General features: G+C 42.7%; 1 protein-coding gene across 1 annotated transcript in view; it reads left to right on the top strand.

Moving 5' to 3' along the window:
* LOC126184417 (uncharacterized) overlaps nucleotides 1-19834 on the top strand; it is a 386694-nt gene that overhangs the window by 292746 nt on the left and 74114 nt on the right. Inside the window, exon 2 of the mRNA XM_049926805.1 lies at nucleotides 17199-17501. Within this exon, the coding sequence (XP_049782762.1) occupies nucleotides 17199-17501 (303 nt within the window). The remainder of the gene's footprint in view (nucleotides 1-17198; nucleotides 17502-19834) is intronic.

The raw sequence follows: 19834 nt of genomic DNA, 5'->3' as shown, positions 1-19834 counted from the left end.
GGTCTAGTGTTAAAGTTGCGCAATATAGACATGAAGTCGCTTGTTCGAGTCCAGTCCATCCTCTATTTTTTAAATAGCAATTCGTGTGTCTGCTAAAACTATCAATCTGATGTAACGTCTAAGAAAATTCACTTCCTAACCCACCAGTAGTAGTAAGAACTACTAGAAACAAATCCGCCAGCCAACTCTGGCTCCGCCAAGATCAAAACAGTTGAAGCTCGAGAGACTGTTCGCTGCCGGCCACCCGCCGACTAACGTCCGGTGTCGTACCACCAGGTGAACGCTGTCCGACACTGTGAGTAAATTTACCAACCGTCATTTTCTTATTAGAAGTTCTAATATTTACCTTGCCGTTACGTATTGCATTTTGCATTCTAGAAACTTATGAACTTTGTTCAAGTGTTGCAGAATAGCGCCTAAGGTGAAAACATTTGCGGCATTATGTTCGATTTTGCTTTAATAGAGGTTTGAAGGCAGCGCAGGTGTGTCGAAATCTTAGAACTGTGTGTGGGTGAGTGCTTTTGGGAACACACATCAGAAAAGAAAAACATGAAATTATCGTGTGGCATTGTTGGCCGGGATGCCCCATCGGGGGAGATCTGCCTCCGGGTAGCAAATCTTACTTCAGGTGACGCCTCATTGGGCGACTTGGGTATCGGTGGTGATGATGATGACGATACAACACTCATTCCACGAGCGGAGAAAATCTCCAAGCCGGCCGGGAATCGAACCCGGACCTGCTGCATAGTAGGCAAACACGTTACCACTCAGCGAAGCAGGCGGACATCAGAAATGAATTTTGTTGCTTCAAGGAAGGTCGTTCTAGTATGAATGATTTTCCACGATCAGGAATCCTTGATAGTAGACATATGTGATGAACTGTGACCATTTAAGTGTCGCGCAATATTTGCAATCAACAGCCAAGTTTCAGAATGCGGTAGTTCTTTCATCAGTTCGCTCACTGACAATTCCTAAGGTGTATTGTTGCTGGTAACGAGCTATGATGCCCTTATGTTGACTTCTTAAGAAGAAATTAATGGCTGAGCCCTAACGAAAGACAAATACTCAAGTAAAGGGCAGTGTTAACATAATATTTTACATCTGGTGGCTCAGAACGTGTATTGTGCACTGCTAGCGTTTTTTACCAACAGCTGAGACACCATTCAGTCGCACTGTAAGAAAAACGACCGACAAAACTGCTTTATATGTTGTTGCTACGTGATAATGCACTTGGCTGATTTCATAAGTGAAATTATCCAGGAGTTTGTTTGGGACATCATCACTCGCGAACTTATACCTCTGATCTAATTGCCTCAATTTTGTACTCTTCCTGCTCGCTATCGAACGACCGTCGATAATATCCCGTTCCAGACGAAAATTCTCTTAAAACCTGTTTGAAGCCAACTTTAACTCAGATCCAGTAGGTTTTCGTACGCGTGGAATCTGTGAACTACCTGAGCATTGTCAGACAGTTTTAGATAATGTGAGACAATATATTGCTGATGATTAATTTATGTATGATGTTTACTCTTGTGTACAATAAACTAATGGGAAACGCTATTACAGTATGCAATATAATAACGCAAATGAAATACAGCTTACCATGATAACCTTCAGATAAAAATCTCTTTTAATAAAACATAAAGTATCATATGAGCGTGCCTATATCAGTCCAAATTAGTAAGATATTACTCACTTCGGACTTCGAAATGGTCTGTATTTGCTCACTATCCGGCGTCAGACTCAAGCAGTGTGGAAACGTAGCATTACATAAATAAAACTGTGTATTCACAAAAACCAAAAATTATGTTGGCAGAAATGGAATGAGGCATTAATAATTGTCCAATATAATTAGTTTTGTGCCCATACGCTATCGAGTTCTACAAGTCATGAGAACACATTTTTAATGGAGAAGGTTTCTTAAGCTTTCCTCATTGATTTTCGATATGGCTGCCTGTACCTCTCTCACAGAGTGACTAAAAAACCAGCGAGACTGGTATCGTAAGCGAAAGCCGCCTTTATTTTACAGGCAAGCACGTAATCTGAGAGCTAGCGTAAAGCTTCACTATTCTCCTTTCCCTTATTACCCTAGGGGTGACTAGGACAGATACACTGCTACGTAGAAGACGAGATGCGTTATAATTTCCGCGAGAATGACCTTCCTGGAAACAAAAACACAAAATGATAACTTTATCTCACACCACAAGTGAAAATCGCTAACATCATTCAACAGAAATGATACGAACACACTGATCAGCCAAAACATTGTGACCGCTGCCTACCGCGGCGTTGGATGCCGCTTGGAGGCGATGTGGATACGTGACGCGGTAACAAAAGTATGTAAGCGGAGCAGACATGGACGGGGGATCACCCTAGCGAAAATATGGGCTGCAATTGGGGAAACCCATTGAGATAAGCGACTCTGACAAAAGGCTAATTATTATTGCGCAGAGACTGTGAACGAGTACCTCGAAAACGGCGAAGCTGGTCGAATGTCCACGTGCTACTGTCGTAAGCATCTACGGAAAGAGGCAGAAGGACAGTGAAACTACCACTAGGCGTTAAATGGTTGTACATCCACGACTCTTCACAGAGCGTGGGTTCGGAAGATTGTTTGCTCTGTGAAGTAGGATAGATGGTGATCTGTGGCGTCTCTGCTGAAAGAGCACAATGATAGTGCACGCACAAGTGTTTCGAAGCAAACCGTTCGTCGTACATTGTTGAAGATGGAGCTCCGTTGCAGACCACACCTACGTGTTCATATGTTGACCCAGCGACATTGTCAGTTAAGATTGCAGTGGGCACAGGACCATCGGGAATCGACCGTCGATCAATGGGATGTGTCGGCTCTTCGGGTGACTCACATTTTTGCTGCACTAGCTCAATGGCCGTCTCCACAAATGCCGTCGGCGAAACATGTAGCGTACCACGTACGCACGCTGGTGCAAGCAGTATTATGCAGTAGGAGACATTCTCCTGCGCTTTCATGCAAACTGTAGCAGCAATCGAAGACATGCGGACAGCTGCGAACCACCTGCAAAGTTTGCTGTCTTCACCGACGGAGATGTAATATTTCAGCAGTATAATTGTCCGTGTTCGGAGCCAGAAACGTTCTACAGTGGTTTGAGGAGCATTATAGTGACATCAGGTTGATGTCTCGGCGAACAGATTTGCCTGGTGTAAATCCTATGGAAACCCTCTTGGACGCTATTGGGCGCCATCCCCGCGTACGAATATCTGCGCCTTATTATTTACGCAAATTATGTGACTTGTGCGTAGACATTTAATCCCAAATACCACCACAAACCTACCAACAAACTGAGGGATCCCTGATACGTTCCAAAGACGGTCAAACAAGCTAATCAGCCTGTGGTCATTATTTTTCGGCTCATCAGTGTATATCAAGTGAATTTATCAGAATAATTCTCTGACATCCAGAAGCTGATACTTGTGCCACAGAATTGCCAAACATATCGTTGGTAAGGCGTGTTTCTTGAGAAGGCTATGAAGTGACCACAGCTCTCGTGTCGAAAACGCGGCTGCTGAGGGTCGGAACACCTAAAGTATACGTCACTGTTGCTTTCTCACATTTCTGTAACTATGTGTGAGATTTAGACTGTAGTTACTAATAATTCTCAGATGCAGTGACTGGAAACTAAACATCATAAATCAATAACATTCACGGTTATTTATGTTTCTTTTTACCTTAAGAATATTCGAAATTAAAACTGCCATCGCCAGACGTGATTCAAATTTTTGGAGCTTCTCCGGTGGTTATATTGTAAATAACATGAGTAGGCAACTCATATAATTATAGACTTATAAAATATGTTTCTCGAAACCGCTGTCATTGGCACTATCAACAAAAGAGAGGCATTTAAATGAAGACGCAACAGCACCAAAAAAAAGAATGGTTCATATGGCTCTGAGCACTATGGGACTTAACAGCTGAGGTCATTAGTCCCCTAGAGCTTAGAACTACCTAAACCTAACTAACCTAAGGACATCACACACATACATGCCGAGGCACGATTCGAACCTGCGACCGTAGCGGTCGCGCGGTTCCAGACTGAAGCGCCTAGAACCTCTCGGCCACTCCGGCCGGCTAACAACACAAAATTTATTGCGAAACGTAACATGTACAGTGACACGACCCGCTGCTGGGCGCGAAACTATATGTAATGACAGGAAATATGGACTCAAAAAGCAGATGAAAATGTAGCCAGCGATTACATGCGGTTCAAGATTCATTCCAGATTCTGTTAACACGAAAGGAGAGGCAGTTATTTTCCGAAAGTGGAACAAGGAACACGCAACGGTGACAGTAATGTCTAAAATGAGTCATGCTTAAGGAAAACTATCATTCACTCCATAAATACTTAGAGAACGACAAGTATTATCTACTCAACATGATTACACTATATCTGCTGCTCATGCTGGTGTCAATAAAATTGGAAAGCCCGTATGCTGAAGAGCTTTTGAATGTGCTATACGAATAAGACTGAGAGATCCCAAAACAAACGATCCAGTCAAATTAATGTGACCACCACATATGTTCCATGTCCACGTGCAGTAACCACTCACAGACCTGATGAAACTTCGGTTCAGTCCTTGCACTTCTCAGTTTGGCATCTACATCTACTCTCGTCTTGTCTCTTAGCATGTGGATATTTCTAGAGATAATTAGCCTCTTGGTGTATATTGTAATTGGCTCTCTCTTCGCCGTAATATTTAGAACAGTATTAAATATTCTTGCCACATAAAACTGAATTTAAATGGTAATTGATTTAAACACATTTTTATGTCGGTATTGTGAAAGGAAATACGATTATGATGTCAGGCCGACGATTGTTTTCGAGAGATACCCTACTTCATGATTAAAAAGGCTATCTAATTTTGTCTCGTTAGATTTAGCTTTACACTTCCAGCACTTTCGTAAAGCGTTAAGTTGTCAATAAAACACGAAATTCTTAAACAGCAAGCAACAGAAATAATGGCAGTATCGCTTCTGTTACAAAATAATCCAAAATTGCTCTTCATAAAAATTTAGTGCCAACGTACTAGGAAGAAAAATGTTGAAATCACATGCCATTAGTAACAATTAAATAACTCGAGAAAAATACTGGACCAATAATGATCTCCGGGGGATGTTTGGTACACGGATTACGAAGCACCTTACTGACGAACCCATCGAAATGAAACTGGGATTCGTCGCTAAACCAAACCATGCAAGCGCATACCAATTCCCGTCATGCCCTCCAGCCATCCGTGCCATTGAACATCCTAACGCAAACAGTTCTGAAGTTATGACGATTTCATTTCATATAGTTCAGTAACTGTTACCCTGTACATCCGTCACTGTCGCAGCAATGTACAACTAACTGAGAGAAGTAAACTGTTTGACAGTGGTCTTAACTACCTCGGTGACATGTAACTTGAAACACTAAACAATCACTGAATTTTAGATCATGTAGCTTTACAAAATACAGCGGAATAAATACGCGAGTTGTACCCGATGCAAGCTTGCTGCCAGATAACACTACTGTACAGAGCAGTCATTTTTTCGGGTTCTTATTTTTGTTTCATTTTGCTTCGTATGGCAAATTTACAGGAAACAGTGCCACGTTGTGCGCACGCCCTGTTATAAAGAGGCAAAAGCATACGCTAAAACTGTGTCGTTCAATTAACGCACGAACGTACCATCGCAAATGGAAAACAAACTAACAGAATTTTAAGGCAGACACACCCATCTGGGGTCAAAAGTTTACGCAAGTTCGTCTGTGTAAACATGCGAAACAATTAGAAGCGAACATTTAAAATACTCCTTAACTGTTGGTTGCACATTTATTTCTCGTTAAACCCCAGTTTCGGTAAATGATATTTACTGTTCCTCTCTCAGTTACTGTCATTTCTGAAACAATTTATATCAAGTATTAGACTAAATCTTACAGCTCTCTAACAGAGAAAACGCGATACAATACTTCAGTTGTGGGTACGTATAATGTACCTATCTTGATCCAGTGTCTTGAGAGGAATTGGACCCGCCTTAGTGAGTCAATATCCTCAACCAACTAGATAAGATATATTACTGCAGACTATTAAATAATAATATTGACTTGAGGACACTGCTGACCTGCGATCAGCGTATGAATGGTTATGCTGATCCCAGGCTGGAAGCTCTGAGGCTGGGTTGAGAATGCTGAGCGAACTGCGGTGGTTATGCTGATCCCAGGCTGGAAGCTCTGAGGCTGGGTTGAGAATGCTGAGCGAACTCCACTGCTGACCTGCGATCAGCGTATGAATGGTTACGCTGATCCCAGGCTGGAAGCTCTGAGGCTGGGTTGAGAATGCTGAGCGAACTGCGGTGGTTATGCTGATCCCAGGCTGGAAGCTCTGAGGCTGGGTTGAGAATGCTGAGCGAACTCCACTGCTGACCTGCGATCAGCGTATGAATGGTTACGCTGATCCCAGGCTGGAAGCTCTGAGGCTGGGTTGAGAATGCTGAGCGAACTGCGGTGGTTATGCTGATCCCAGGCTGGAAGCTCTGAGGCTGGGTTGAGAATGCTGAGCGAACTCCACTGCTGACCTGCGATCAGCGTATGAATGGTTACGCTGATCCCAGGCTGGAAGCTCTGAGGCTGGGTTGAGAATGCTGAGCGAACTGCGGTGGTTATGCTGATCCCAGGCTGGAAGCTCTGAGGCTGGGTTGAGAATGCTGAGCGAACTCCACTGCTGACCTGCGATCAGCGTATGAATGGTTACGCTGATCCCAGGCTGGAAGCTCTGAGGCTGGGTTGAGAATGCTGAGCGAACTGCGGTGGTTATGCTGATCCCAGGCTGGAAGCTCTGAGGCTGGGTTGAGAATGCTGAGCGAACTCCACTGCTGACCTGCGATCAGCGTATGAATGGTTACGCTGATCCCAGGCTGGAAGCTCTGAGGCTGGGTTGAGAATGCTGAGCGAACTGCTCTACCGAGGGTTAACATTGTTCATGGGTCACTGTATCTGGCCAGACCAACTTTCCATGGACCCGCTTACACCTTGTGAGTTTCTAGGATACTGTAATTCTGTCCCGGATAGAAGACTATTAAATATGTCGTAGTTGGGGATGAAACACGTGGCTGGGGAAGTCTTTACACTTTCACAATATTCGCAATGAATCGTAATGGATCAACGACCAACAACTTCGCAGAACTCCACTCCCTAACTGTGACTTGTTAGTTAGTTACATGTTCCATAGATCATTTGCACTACTGATTTTATAGAGCTGATGTGTAACGAGTCAGCTCCCAAACTATGTACGCAGGTTAGTGTTAATATTAATCAACAAATTAAACGTTATTTCTTAGTCCTACACATGCAACTACACTTAATAACAAGGTATTTTAGTGTTGTTACATACTGAACTCGTTTCTGGACCACGGACAGGGCAATAAAGGTCATTTCGTTCCTGTGTATTGTAGCTGTGAGCATCACTGTTCTTTTCAAACCTCGACGGATTATTTATGACGAATTTCATTGACTTGTAGCAGCGGAAAGAAAGTTCCTGTTGTAGCACAAAAAACGTGAATATGCTCCTATTTATTAAAAGACTCTGGCTGAAAAGTCTCATGTTGGATAAACGACCGCTGGTCTAGTACAACAGTTAACTTAAGTGTCATTTTCAATTCGTCGAGGCCTTTTCTACCATACCCGCCTTCAGTATACAATACAGAAGCTGTTGGAATGCGAATACAGACTAAATGAAGTTTTTGCATTTCGCAGATAATTGGCGGACACGAGTTTCCTCTGTCGGATTAACTTACTATTACGTCGACGCTTAAACGGATACACAGTTAAAGTAAAACTGCTGCTCTGAAAGCACCCGTGTTTGCAGAACAGATTACGAGAACCGGGTTCCGCTTGTTTATGCAGACGACAGAATCTCCTCATATTACATTCTTGCCCTGATATATATCTTCACATTGTAGCCAACGGGGCCATATTTTATTGGAGTCATAATTTATAAAGAGTTCGCTTTGTGTGGACTTCATCAGTGGACATTCTTTAATGGAGAGCTATTAGAATATTTAATAAAGTCCTTCAACGCCTAACTACCTATAGATTAATACTTCAGTCAAATATGACCACAATGACGTTAGCGTAAATGCACCGAAACTTGTTTGTGCATAAAAGACAATGTAAAAGAATTTGTGGTTTGCAAAAACAGAAGGAGCCCAGTTGTGATAATTGAAAATAAATTATTGAAGGCTAGCACGTGATAGCAAACAACAGAGCAAAGTGGTGCAGTGGTTGAGTCTCTGGCCTACCATTCTGCAGGAAGACGATTCAAATCTCCGACCGCGCCTCTGTGTTTAATTCTTCCGCTGTTCGCCTAACTGCCGAGATGGTTCCTCTGTAAAAAACACGACTGGTTTCTTTTCCGTCAGACCTTGTGCCCTATCAGTATGCTACGTCGATTAGACGTTAAATGCTTGTCTTCCTTTCTCTGCTTTCGTGTTGGCGAACGACGAAGAACGAAATCAGAGGTTTAGTTTCCACAGGAATTATCACAGAATTTTCCTTAGGTGATCTAGGGAATGCATCGTAAACTTAGAAATTGGATGGTCGTTCTGAATGTGATCTTCTTGTCTTGACCAGTGTGCCACCTCGCTAGGTAAGTGAACGAACATCTTAACATCACAGGAGACAATTAATGGGTTTCTGATAGAGGCTGGACTGCCGAGAAACGTCACATACTGATTATGTTTTGTAATTCGAAATCGCCCGTAGTGTAACATTCCGATAATATATCGGCGACTCAGTCACAGTAGGACAGTAAGCAGTGGAATGTGAACTGAACTTGGGAAATGGCGCGGAAGAAATGGCTGACGCGCGCCATTTCGTTTCGTGCGTCGCCGCAGATGTTGCAGTTCATGAGACGGATTTCGCCTTTTGGGTTTCAGGAGGCGTGAATAAGAAGAACACCGTGGACAATAACGAAGAACAGCAGGATCCCGCTTGCCTTGCCGGTGAGGTATTCGAAACGCAAACAGCCGCTTTGACAGCCAGTGCTCTGTTTGGTGAAGCGTCCGCCGTTATGCTTTTCAAGTGGTTCTTCGGCTACAAAGCCTGCCCGAGTCGACAAGATAGACGAGGGATTCTCTCCCTCACAAGCAGCTCGAAGCTGCGGAGAAGGATAAACTTAGCAAAGTCTTTGCTCGGTCATTGATTCAGAAAGAATCGCAAAAAATCCGGTTTCGAGCATGAACTCTGTAAACACAGTATATTTCCCCTCATAATTAAATTTTGCAAACAAAGTAAAACTACCAGGCAGTTACGTACAGCTGGTTTGCAAGCTCTTTCTGATTAGCTGAAGAGTCCGTTTCAAATTTTCAACAATGCATTTACAAGGAAAAGGCAATGAGGCTCTACATTCTGCAGTTCCGTAAGATAACAGACGAGGGTCAGTAGTCAAATGATGAAGACAAATTTACAAATACCGATAAAACTCTGTGCACGGTTGGTGCAAAATAATATAAGCTTGAAAAAACGCTTCACTGTAAGGCTAAATATGAGAATAAGCTGAGGAACGATAATGAAGATATATCTGGACATTTTCGTTTTCAAATAATGAAATTGACGGAAAAAAATTAACGTTAGAACATCTACACGGTGGACTATCAGCGTCAGTGAAGAGCACAAACCATGTCATCACTCCGTAGCAGATGAAACTGGATCTGTCCTTCCTTTGCAAACCAGACATGCTAACTCAATAAGAAATATTACCAAATCCTTCTATTGCCCTAAGATTCTTTATGCATTAAAAGTGGTTCACATTAGACCGAAGTGGTTCACTTCGCCTTATATCAAGGACTTAAGGTAGCTGAGCGCTAACTGTGCACAAACACCGTGCTTGCCATTATTTCGTCAGCCCTGAGTGCCAAATCGACTGAAGCTCCACGAATTTTAATTCATTATTAGCCCTAGTCTCTTAATCTTAATTCACCACAATACATTAAAACCATGACACCAAGCAGAGGCAATTAAATACTGACACGCAGTTAGTCGCTCGCATCAGACACTTATAAATACCGAGTTATTAAAAGCAAAAATATGGTCAGCGGTAGTAGTTGAAGCGAAATCTCTATTTCTGTTGAAAATCAATTTCAGTCGCTGCGTGACCATCATCAGTGCTAGCATTAAAGGCTTGTGTATTCACAAGTGCAAGCAGTTAAATTGTAATATCTGTAAATACCAATTTGTGCAAATACCAATATGCTCAGAAAATATCCATACCTGTTCGTATACCATGGCTGGACACTCGCAACAAACGAGAAATCATCCTCTCACTATCTTCTACAGCATCCAGATACGACAAATGCCACTGTATCAAAACTTTCTCCGCACACATAGGAAGCAACTGCGGCGCTTCAACACTACATATTTACCAAACCAAACAAAAGAAGAAATTTTCTTCGTTCCTGAACAAACTACACCATGAAAATGACTGTACTCTCAATAACATTTCCGCCACACATATTAACTATATGCCACCTGACGCCTGTTTCATAAATAAACAAGAAACCTTAACATACACAGAAGAGCCAAAGAAACTGGTACACCCGCCTAATATCGTGTAGTGCACCCGCTAGCACGTAGAAGTGCCGCAACACGACGTGGTATAGGCTCGAATAACTTCTGAAGTAGTGCTGGAGGGAACTGACACCTTGAATCCTGCAGGGCTGTCCATAACTCCCTAAGAGTATGAGTGAGTGGAGAACTCTTCTGAACATCCCAGATACGCTCAATAATGTTCATGTCTCGAGAGTTTTCTGGCCAGCGGAGGTGTTTAAACTCAGAAGAGTGTTCCTGGAGCCACTCTGTAGCAATTCTGGACGTGTGGGATGTCGTATTGTCCTTCTGGAATTGCCCAAGTCCGTTGGAATGGACAGTGGACATGAATGGATTCAGGTGACCAGTCAGGATGCTTGCGTACGTGTCATCTGTCAGAGTCGCATCTAGGTCCCATATCCCTCCAACTGCACACGCCCCACACCATTACAGATGCTCCACTAGCTAGAACAGTCCCCTGCTAACATGCAGGGTCCATGGATTCAAGAGGTTGGCTCCATACCCGTACACGTCCATCCGCTCGATACAATTTGAAACGAGACTCGTCCGACCAGGCAACAAGTTTCCAGTCATCAACAGCCCAACGTCAGTGTTGACGGGCCAAGACGAGGCGTAAAGCTTTATGACGTGCAGTCATCAAGCGTACACGTTTGGGCGTTCGGCTCCGAAAGCCCATATCGATGATGTTTCTTTGAATGGTTTGCACGCTGGCACTTGTTAAGGGCCCAGCATTGAAATCTGCAACAATTTGCGGAATGGTTGCACTTCTGTCACGTTGAACGATTCTCTTCAGTCGTCGTTGATCCCGTTCTTGAAGGATTTTTTTCCGGCCGCAGCGATGTCGGAGATTTGATGTTTTACCGGATTCCTAATACTCACGGTACACTCGTCAAGTGATTTGACGGGGAGGGGAAATCCCCACTTCGTCGCTACCTCGGAGATGCTGTGTCCCATCGCTCGTGTGCCAACTACAACTTCACATTCAAACTCACTTAAATCTTAATAACTTGCCATTGCAGCAGCACTAACAGATCTAACAACTGCGCCAGGCACTTGTTGTCCTATATAGGGGTTTACGTACCTCTGTATTTGAATACGCATGCCTATACCAATTTCTTTGATGCTTCTACGCAGAAAGCACATTACAGTGAAAACAAGTAACCTATCTGATGCATTGAAACACATGGCAATCCGTTAATACGATCACGAAAACGCCCTAAAGCTTAGCACAAGAAAAACCTATTCCAAAGGAATGCACCTGCAAAGATCCTATGCAACAAAAGGACACCAAACTACCTTGTATATTAAAGGTTATATTTCACCTAGGCCAACGACATTCCACATAAAGAATCTATTGATAACACACAAGATTTCAGTACATCAAAGCATGTACGTAAAGTGACACGAAACACCTTGCTCATCATACCACATATAAAATCTGTCCAAACAAATTCGAAAACTGCCTGGCACTTAATAAAAACACTGAGTGTCCGACACATCAAAAACACGCATGTAGACTTCGTCAAATAAAGACATCCACCTGACGCTAGACATTACCTTGGCACTGCCTAAATACACAGAGAGAAATAACTAAAACATCTCGGTAAGTTCTCTTCTAAAACTTCCGCAACCTCGCCTCTGCGTACAGAGAGCGCGAAAGTTTGTGGGGCATACTGACCAATCCCCAAACTGCTTAATTTAGAAAGAGCTGGCGTTTCCTCCGATCATAAAACAGGAGAGGAAGCTCGCACTTCTCTCGGCCTGAAATTTTGCATTCCGTTCAACAGCTGAAATTTCAAAGACCGTTTCCAAAGGCTCAGAAATTTGCGAGGATCCACATCTGGAGACGCGCAACCGCGTCAACCTGGCTTCGAAAATATCTTTCAAATGCCTTCCCAAGCAACTACTGCCAAGCTAAATCAAGATCCTCCATCTGAATTTGCCTAGTTGCATGCATTTGTTATCATGCCCAAATTCATTCGAAATGAACTAACATACATATTTGCGACATGTAGTAATAGGTACATGTAGTACTGATTGTCAGCTCTAATGAATGTGAGAATAAAGACACACAAATTCAGGTTCCCGGTATGATCTACATCCCTGGCACGCAAATATGAACATGAAAAGTACTAGCGAATGCACTCCGAGAAAAGGTACTCTGGCGAACTTGATAAGGCAAAACCCCAAAATTATATGAGGCAGGTTGACTGACGGCTTTCGTTGTAAATTACGTGTTTCTTTATTTTTCTTTCATCGTTTCTGAATTGTATGTACTGGGATACAACAGGCATCACAACAGCGATTCGAAGTAAAATCTCCGTCAGTATGGAAAAACTGAAGTGACAATAAGTTTGGTAATATATTTTCAATGGTGTTATCCCGCAGCCCACAGATATTTGAAAAATATCATGATAACTGTATAGCGGTGCTGATAAAATCTTTATTTAAACAGTCAGTTTCCGTCGACGGACCATCACCAAGTGCTTGTATACCAAACTGAAATAATGCATAAGTAGCATTACAAGATTATACTGTCACAAATGACTTGACTGAAATAAGTGTTAAGGATGACACACACGTTATAAAATGTAGCATGTAATTTAATGCTACTCATGTATTATTTCAATTTGGTGTACACGTACCTGATGATGACCAATCGACCAACGGTTGTAGTTTAAATAAAGATTTAAGCAGTAGCTCAAGGCGACTTTTTCAAATAAGACTCGTGTAGCTTGTGTCCTGAGATTGATTACACAAGTAAGTAAACATTGTTCAGAACGAAAATTACCGTCAAAAGCCAACTATCTTACTTCCTTTCTTTCCAACAACAATGACAATTACATTTCATTATGGGCCATGTTTTTACTGGAGTTAAATAAAACACTGAATTTTTATTTAGGTTTTCCACTGAAAACATTGAATATTGAGCGTTACTGGAAACTGCTAGCCATACAAGTAATCGGTAATGAATGAACTGTAGCGCCTAGAACCGCTCGGCCATCCCGGCCGGCTATGAAGTATCATCGAAGTAGGCGGGTCTCTCCGTAACTGTTTCATGGATCACGGATGTGAGCATTAAAATATTATTATTTACACTTAACTCTTGTTACGATGCATTCGTTCTTGTTATCTCGTCGCCTGCCGAAGAAATAAATACGTTATCAATGAAGTTATTGTTTAATGTGCATTTGTGCAAACTATTATGCCTTCATGTGTGTATTAGAACTTGAATCACATCATTACGTTTGTAAATTATATATAAATTTTGAGTTACGTCATCAGGTTATAACCGTCTAAGCTGGGTACAAGAGGAAGCACGAAAAATCACCTCGTGGCTCCGCGTAATTTTTATAGCCGCGCTTTCTATGAAAAATAATTATTTTTTTCCTAATACATTTAAAAATCTTTTGTTAACAGCAAAAAGCTGTTAATCAGTATATAAAGAGGGTACGTTGGTTCCGTACGTTGGTTCCGTGGTTCTTGGGTTTCTTCGGCTGGCATACTACTCAGAGATAGAGATAGATAGATAGAAAGAGAAAGAGAGAGAGAGAGAGAGAGAGAGAGAGAGAGAGAGAGGAGGAGGAGGAGGAGGGGGGGAGAGAACGAATTATCTGAAAGGAACTGAAATCGGTAGCTGTGATGCACGTGTTCAGACAAACAAATGCTTATAATTTAAGAAAAAATGGATGATTTATTCAAGAGAAAGAGCTTTACGAATTGAGCGAGTCAATAACGCGCTGGTAAATGTCTGGCTCTTACTCAAGCAATTATTCGACTTGGCATTGATTGACAGCGTTGTTGGACACCCTCTGAGGCATATTGTGCCACATTCGGTCCAACTGGTTCGATAGAATGTCGGAATCCCGAGATGGGGATTCGGCGCCCACAATGCTGCAAACGTTTTCAGTTGGGGAGAGATCCGGCGACCTTTCTGCCAAGATATGGTTTAGCAGGCATGAAGTCATGCAGTATACACTCTCGCCGTGTGCAGGCAGGCATTATCTTGCTGAAATGTAAGCCCAGGATGGATTGCCATGAAGGGCATCAAAATGGGGCCTAGAATACCTTTGACTCAGGTCGTATGGCGACCTACAGTCAGATTGGCACCGTAGCACGGTCCATGGCGTCTTCGGACACGTCTTCGGCCTGGAATCTCATTGACTAAAATACAATTGTCTTCAGTGATGGGTCCCGCTTAGAACTGAACCCCACTGACCGGCGAAGACATGTTTGGAGACATCCTGGACAGCAGTGGGGTAAATAGTTTAATACGCGTCGGAGGTGGACCAACACGTCATTGACTTCTTCCACATCTACATACATACTCCGCAATCCACCATACGGTGCGTGGCGGAGGGTACCTCGTACCACAACTAGCACCTTCTCTCCCTCTTCCACTGCCAAACAGAACGAGGGAAAAATGACTGCCTATATGCCTCTGTACGAGCCCTAATCTCTCTTATCTTATCTTTGTGGTCTTTCCGTGAAATATAAGTTGGCGGCAGTAAAATTGTACTGCAGTCAGCCTCAAATGCTGGTTCTCTAAATTTCCTCAGTAGCGATTCACGAAAAGAACGCCTCCTTTCCTCCAGAGACTCCCACCCGAATTCCTGAAGCATTTCCGTAGCACTCGCGTGATGATCAAACCCACCAGTAATAAATCTAGCAGCCCACCTCTGAATTGCTTATATGTCGTCCCTCAATCCGACCTGATAGGGATCCCAAACGCTCGAGCAGTGCTAAAGAATAGGTCGTATTACTGATTTATAAGCGGTCTCCTTTACAGATGAACCACATCTTCCCAAAATTGTACCAATGAACCGAAGACGACTATCCGCCTTCCCCACAACTGCCATTACATGCTTGTCCCACTTCATATCGCTCTGCAATATTACGTCCAAATTTTTAATCGAAGTGACTGTGTCAAGCGCTACACCACTAATGGAGTATTCAAACATTATGGGATTCTTTTTCCTATTCATCTGCCTTAATTTACATTTATCTCTATTTAGAGTTAGCTGTCATTCTTTACACCAAGCGCAAATCCTGTCCAAGTCATCTTGTATCCTCCTACAGTCACTCAACGACGGCACCTTCCCGTACACCACAGCATCATCAGCAAACAGCCGCACATTGGTATCCACCCTATCCAAAAGACCATTTATGTTGATAGAAAATAACAGTGGACCTACCACACTTCCCTGGGGCACTCCAGATGATACCCTCGCCTCCGATGAACACTCACCATGGAGGACAACGTACTGGGTTCTATTACTTAAGAAGTCTTCGAGCCACTCACATATTTGGGAACCAATCCCATATGTTCGTACCTTAGTTAGGAGTGTACAGTGGGGCACCGAGTCAAACGCTTTCTGGAAGTCAAGGAATATGGCATCCATCTGATACCCTTCATCCATGGTTCGCAAGATATCATGTGAAAAAAGGGCGAGTTGCGTTTCGCAGGAGCGATGCTTTCTAAAGCCGTGCTGATGCATGGACAGAAACTTCTCTGTATTAAGGAAATTCATTATATTCGAACTGAGACTTGCTCAATTTGTGAAGCTCTTTCTCTTCACAGTAGATGTACGTCTACCCAATTTGCAGCCATTCGGACCTTCGGATATTCCCTCCGTGGTTTGTCGTGCTTTTTTTTGTGTTAGAGGTATTTTAGTCCACTACAATTTCTTGATAGGAGACAGAATATAACAGAGCCGATTTCAAAGACAAGATAATAATATGTCGGTAGATGCCTTTTCTCAATTCAGCCTCATTACTAGTCGTTCTTCTGGGAATAAATTGAGGGGATCGATATACAAAAGAGGTCGATGGTGAAACTTACTGTGCTCTACCTTTAGTGTCCTACGGTAGTTAATATCCGAAGGTCTGTGTCTGGTGTTCGGTCAAGTTACAGGCCTAAAAGGAAAAAATCCAACATTGGCACTGAAATTACTTTGATTCACCTAACAATTAATAAATCTAAGATCGGAATAATATTATTGAGAGGAGTCATCAAGTAGGATACAAAGAGTACCATACAACTGTATTGGTCGCACATGGATGGCAGAAAATTTGCTGGAGAATTCGAGGAGATGATAGTTACGAAGCAGTATAGTGTGGTTAGACACACGTCTCACATGCGGGGAGTAACTGTATAACCTGATAGAAGAATGAAACGGTGGATCTAGCTGAATGACAATTCGTGTCTGTCATTGAGGAAGAGATACAGTGGTTGTTTGGCATGAAGTATTAATACCGTAAGTATGTGGAAGGATACGTATTGTCAACACTCTCCCGAATTAGATATTAAAAGAAGTAGCGTATTTTTCTTGCCGCGCGTAAATTAAATGTCCATTAACAAAATAATGGCTCGAATACAGAGCTGTATAATTAATTTGACGGTCTGCTCTGAATGCTCCATCTGTTTCTGGTTTGGTGTAAATGTTGCAATAAAGATACCCTGCCCTAGCATTTGTGAAATAGAGAAGGTGATACACAGCATTTCTCAGTTATGTGTTGAGTGAACGTTCTTTAGCTAAACATAATGTTCGTGGCCTATTTTCAATGGCATTTTATCTGTTTCAGATATGCCCGAAATTCCGGAACGTAGAATGATGAGCCAGGCGGGCGACAACATAACGTTGGATTGTCCCGGTGTGACGGACATGTCCCTGGTGCTACAGTTAGAGTGGTGGGCGAACGATATGAAGCTGGTGCAGTATTCCGACGCAGGAACCACCGTCTGGGAGAACCGGCGTCGCATCACGCTACGCAAAGATAATTTCGCTCTTGAGATCCACCCGGTGAGCGCTGAAGACAACGGTCGCTACACGTGTCTCGTCAACAGCCGCCCACGCCCGGAGGCGTACATTATGCTTCAGGTGCAGGGTGAGTGCCTTACACGTACCGCCTCTCTCTGCCTGCCGCTTTCTTATTACGCTCCTTTCTACGAGGGTCAGCCAAATAAAAACCTTCCGGCGGCCTTGCAAAAAGGTAGGGCTTTTAGCCGCCGTGGTAATACACATTGAAATTTACAGAATTTACGAAAGACTCACAAGAACTTGACAAACAATGGCAGTAGGCTATTGTTTTCCTATTCAGTGCGAAAACTGGTTTGATACAGCTCTCCTTGATAGTCCATTTTTTGCAAGTGTCTTGATCCCTACATAACGACTGCAACCGACATCCTATTGAATCTGTTTATTGTAGTCAATCCTAGGCCTCTCTCTACTTGTAACGCCGGCACTACCCTCTTTTACTACGAGGGTTGCCCAGAAAGTAATGCACCGCATTTTCTTCTTCGATAGTTCTTTATTGAACATAATGAGAATTACACACACGAAAGAATGGTGTTTTATCTACACACAATATTTTTCCACGTAATCTCCATCCCGTTCTACGGCCTTCCTCATCCGCTGAACAAGGGCGTGTATGCCCTGTCGGTACCAATCCTTGTCCTGGTGGCGGAACCAGTGCTTCGCTGTGTGAATCACCTCCTCATCGTCCTCAAAATGTCTTCCATGAACGGCATCTTTTATTGGCCCAAACAAGTGGAAGTCCACCTCTGCTCGCTGCAACATGTCGGGCGTGAGAGCCGTGGATGGTCTCCCAGACCGCTGCAAATCGTGGAGTTCCACCGAACTGCCTTCTGATGAACTCACGCTCCGGGCCCAGCGACAAACTTTACTTCTGTCACCAGTAGATGCTCCATAGACTTTGCACATGCTTTCGTGAATATTCCCCACAGTTTCTTTCTCTGCAGTGAGAAACTCAATGACGGCACGTTACTTGTTACGTACATCACCTACAGACGCCATCTTGAAACTGTCCTGCAGCTACGCTATCTGTCGGAAGTGACGGAAAGTTGGCGTGCTCACTCATATAATACTCATTCATATAATACATACGTAACGTTTCGCATTCGTAGCATTGTTTTCGGCTGGGAAAAAAAAATCATTACTTTCTGGGCAACCCTCGTAAATAAACGATTTCTCAATGAATCCCATCTTTTAGCCAAGTTGTGCCATACAGTTCTGTTCTCCTTGTTTGATTCAATTCCTCTACGTTAGTTATTCGATCTGTTAAATTTTCCGCGTTCTTCGGAAGCATCACGTTTCAATAACTTGTATTCTGTTCATGTCCATATCATTCATCCTCCACGCTTAATTTCCATGTAAGGCTATGTGCAAATGCCATTAGAAAAAGTTTACTAACACAAATATCCTATCAGATTTTAACATATTCCGTCGTTCAGTAGTGCTTTCCTCGATATTGCTAGTCCACACATTATATCCTCCTAACATTTTAATCATCTACAGTCCAAATAACAAAACTCATCTATTACTTTTAGTGTTTCATCAACGTAATCTACTTCCCACAACGTGACCTGATTTAACCCTTTCCTTTTGCTATTCTTTTAACCACCTTTAATTACCTTATCCACTCCCTTGAACCGATCTTCAAGTTCCTTGCTGTCTCTGGCAGAATTACAACGTCGTCAGCACACTTCAAAGTTTTTATCTCTTCTCCATGAACTTTAATTCCTTTCCACAATTTCTCCTTGTTTCTCTTCACAGTTTTCTGAATATTCAAACCGAGTGACATGAGGACTAAGCTACAACCCTATTTTACTCACATATCAACCTCCGTCCCCTATGATGTACCTCGTCTCTCATCACTGCAATCTGGTATCTGTAACAGTTGTGGATAACCGTCCTCCCTCTGTGTTGCATCTCCGATTCCTTTATATTTTTACCAGATAAGGAGGATTCCTCATGTGGCTAAACACTGCAGTGGCAAATGGATAATTACTGTTGAAAGCATCCTGCTTGTAGTTGCAAGTATACATCTGTTTATAAATTAGGAATTGGGGTATTGCAGCGAAGAACTCTTCCCTAAGGCTTTGGTTTTCAGATAACTTGACTTTGGTAATATGTTTTACTTCGTTCACACCAACGATGTCTTTGTTACATGAAGATCAGCACTGACTGTACTTATTCACATTATAATAATTGTCAACTTGCGTATGCTCTGTTATCAGTTCTGGCACATTAAGAAGAAAACTATGTCGTTGCTCATTTTATTCGAAACATCGACTGGAGAAACTTATTCCATTTCCCCGGCAACACATGTAAATAGCCTCCCTGACTCTTTCATTCCTTTCAACCAATGAATTATTGATGCTGTGAAATAACCTTCATACCTAGTCTAGCTCTGAATGA

The sequence above is a fragment of the Schistocerca cancellata genome, chromosome 4 (genome assembly GCF_023864275.1).
Source record: "Schistocerca cancellata isolate TAMUIC-IGC-003103 chromosome 4, iqSchCanc2.1, whole genome shotgun sequence".
NCBI lineage: Eukaryota > Metazoa > Arthropoda > Insecta > Orthoptera > Acrididae > Schistocerca > Schistocerca cancellata.
The sequence above is the reverse complement of the archived record's forward strand: the minus strand, read 5'-3'. Positions and strand labels throughout refer to the sequence as shown.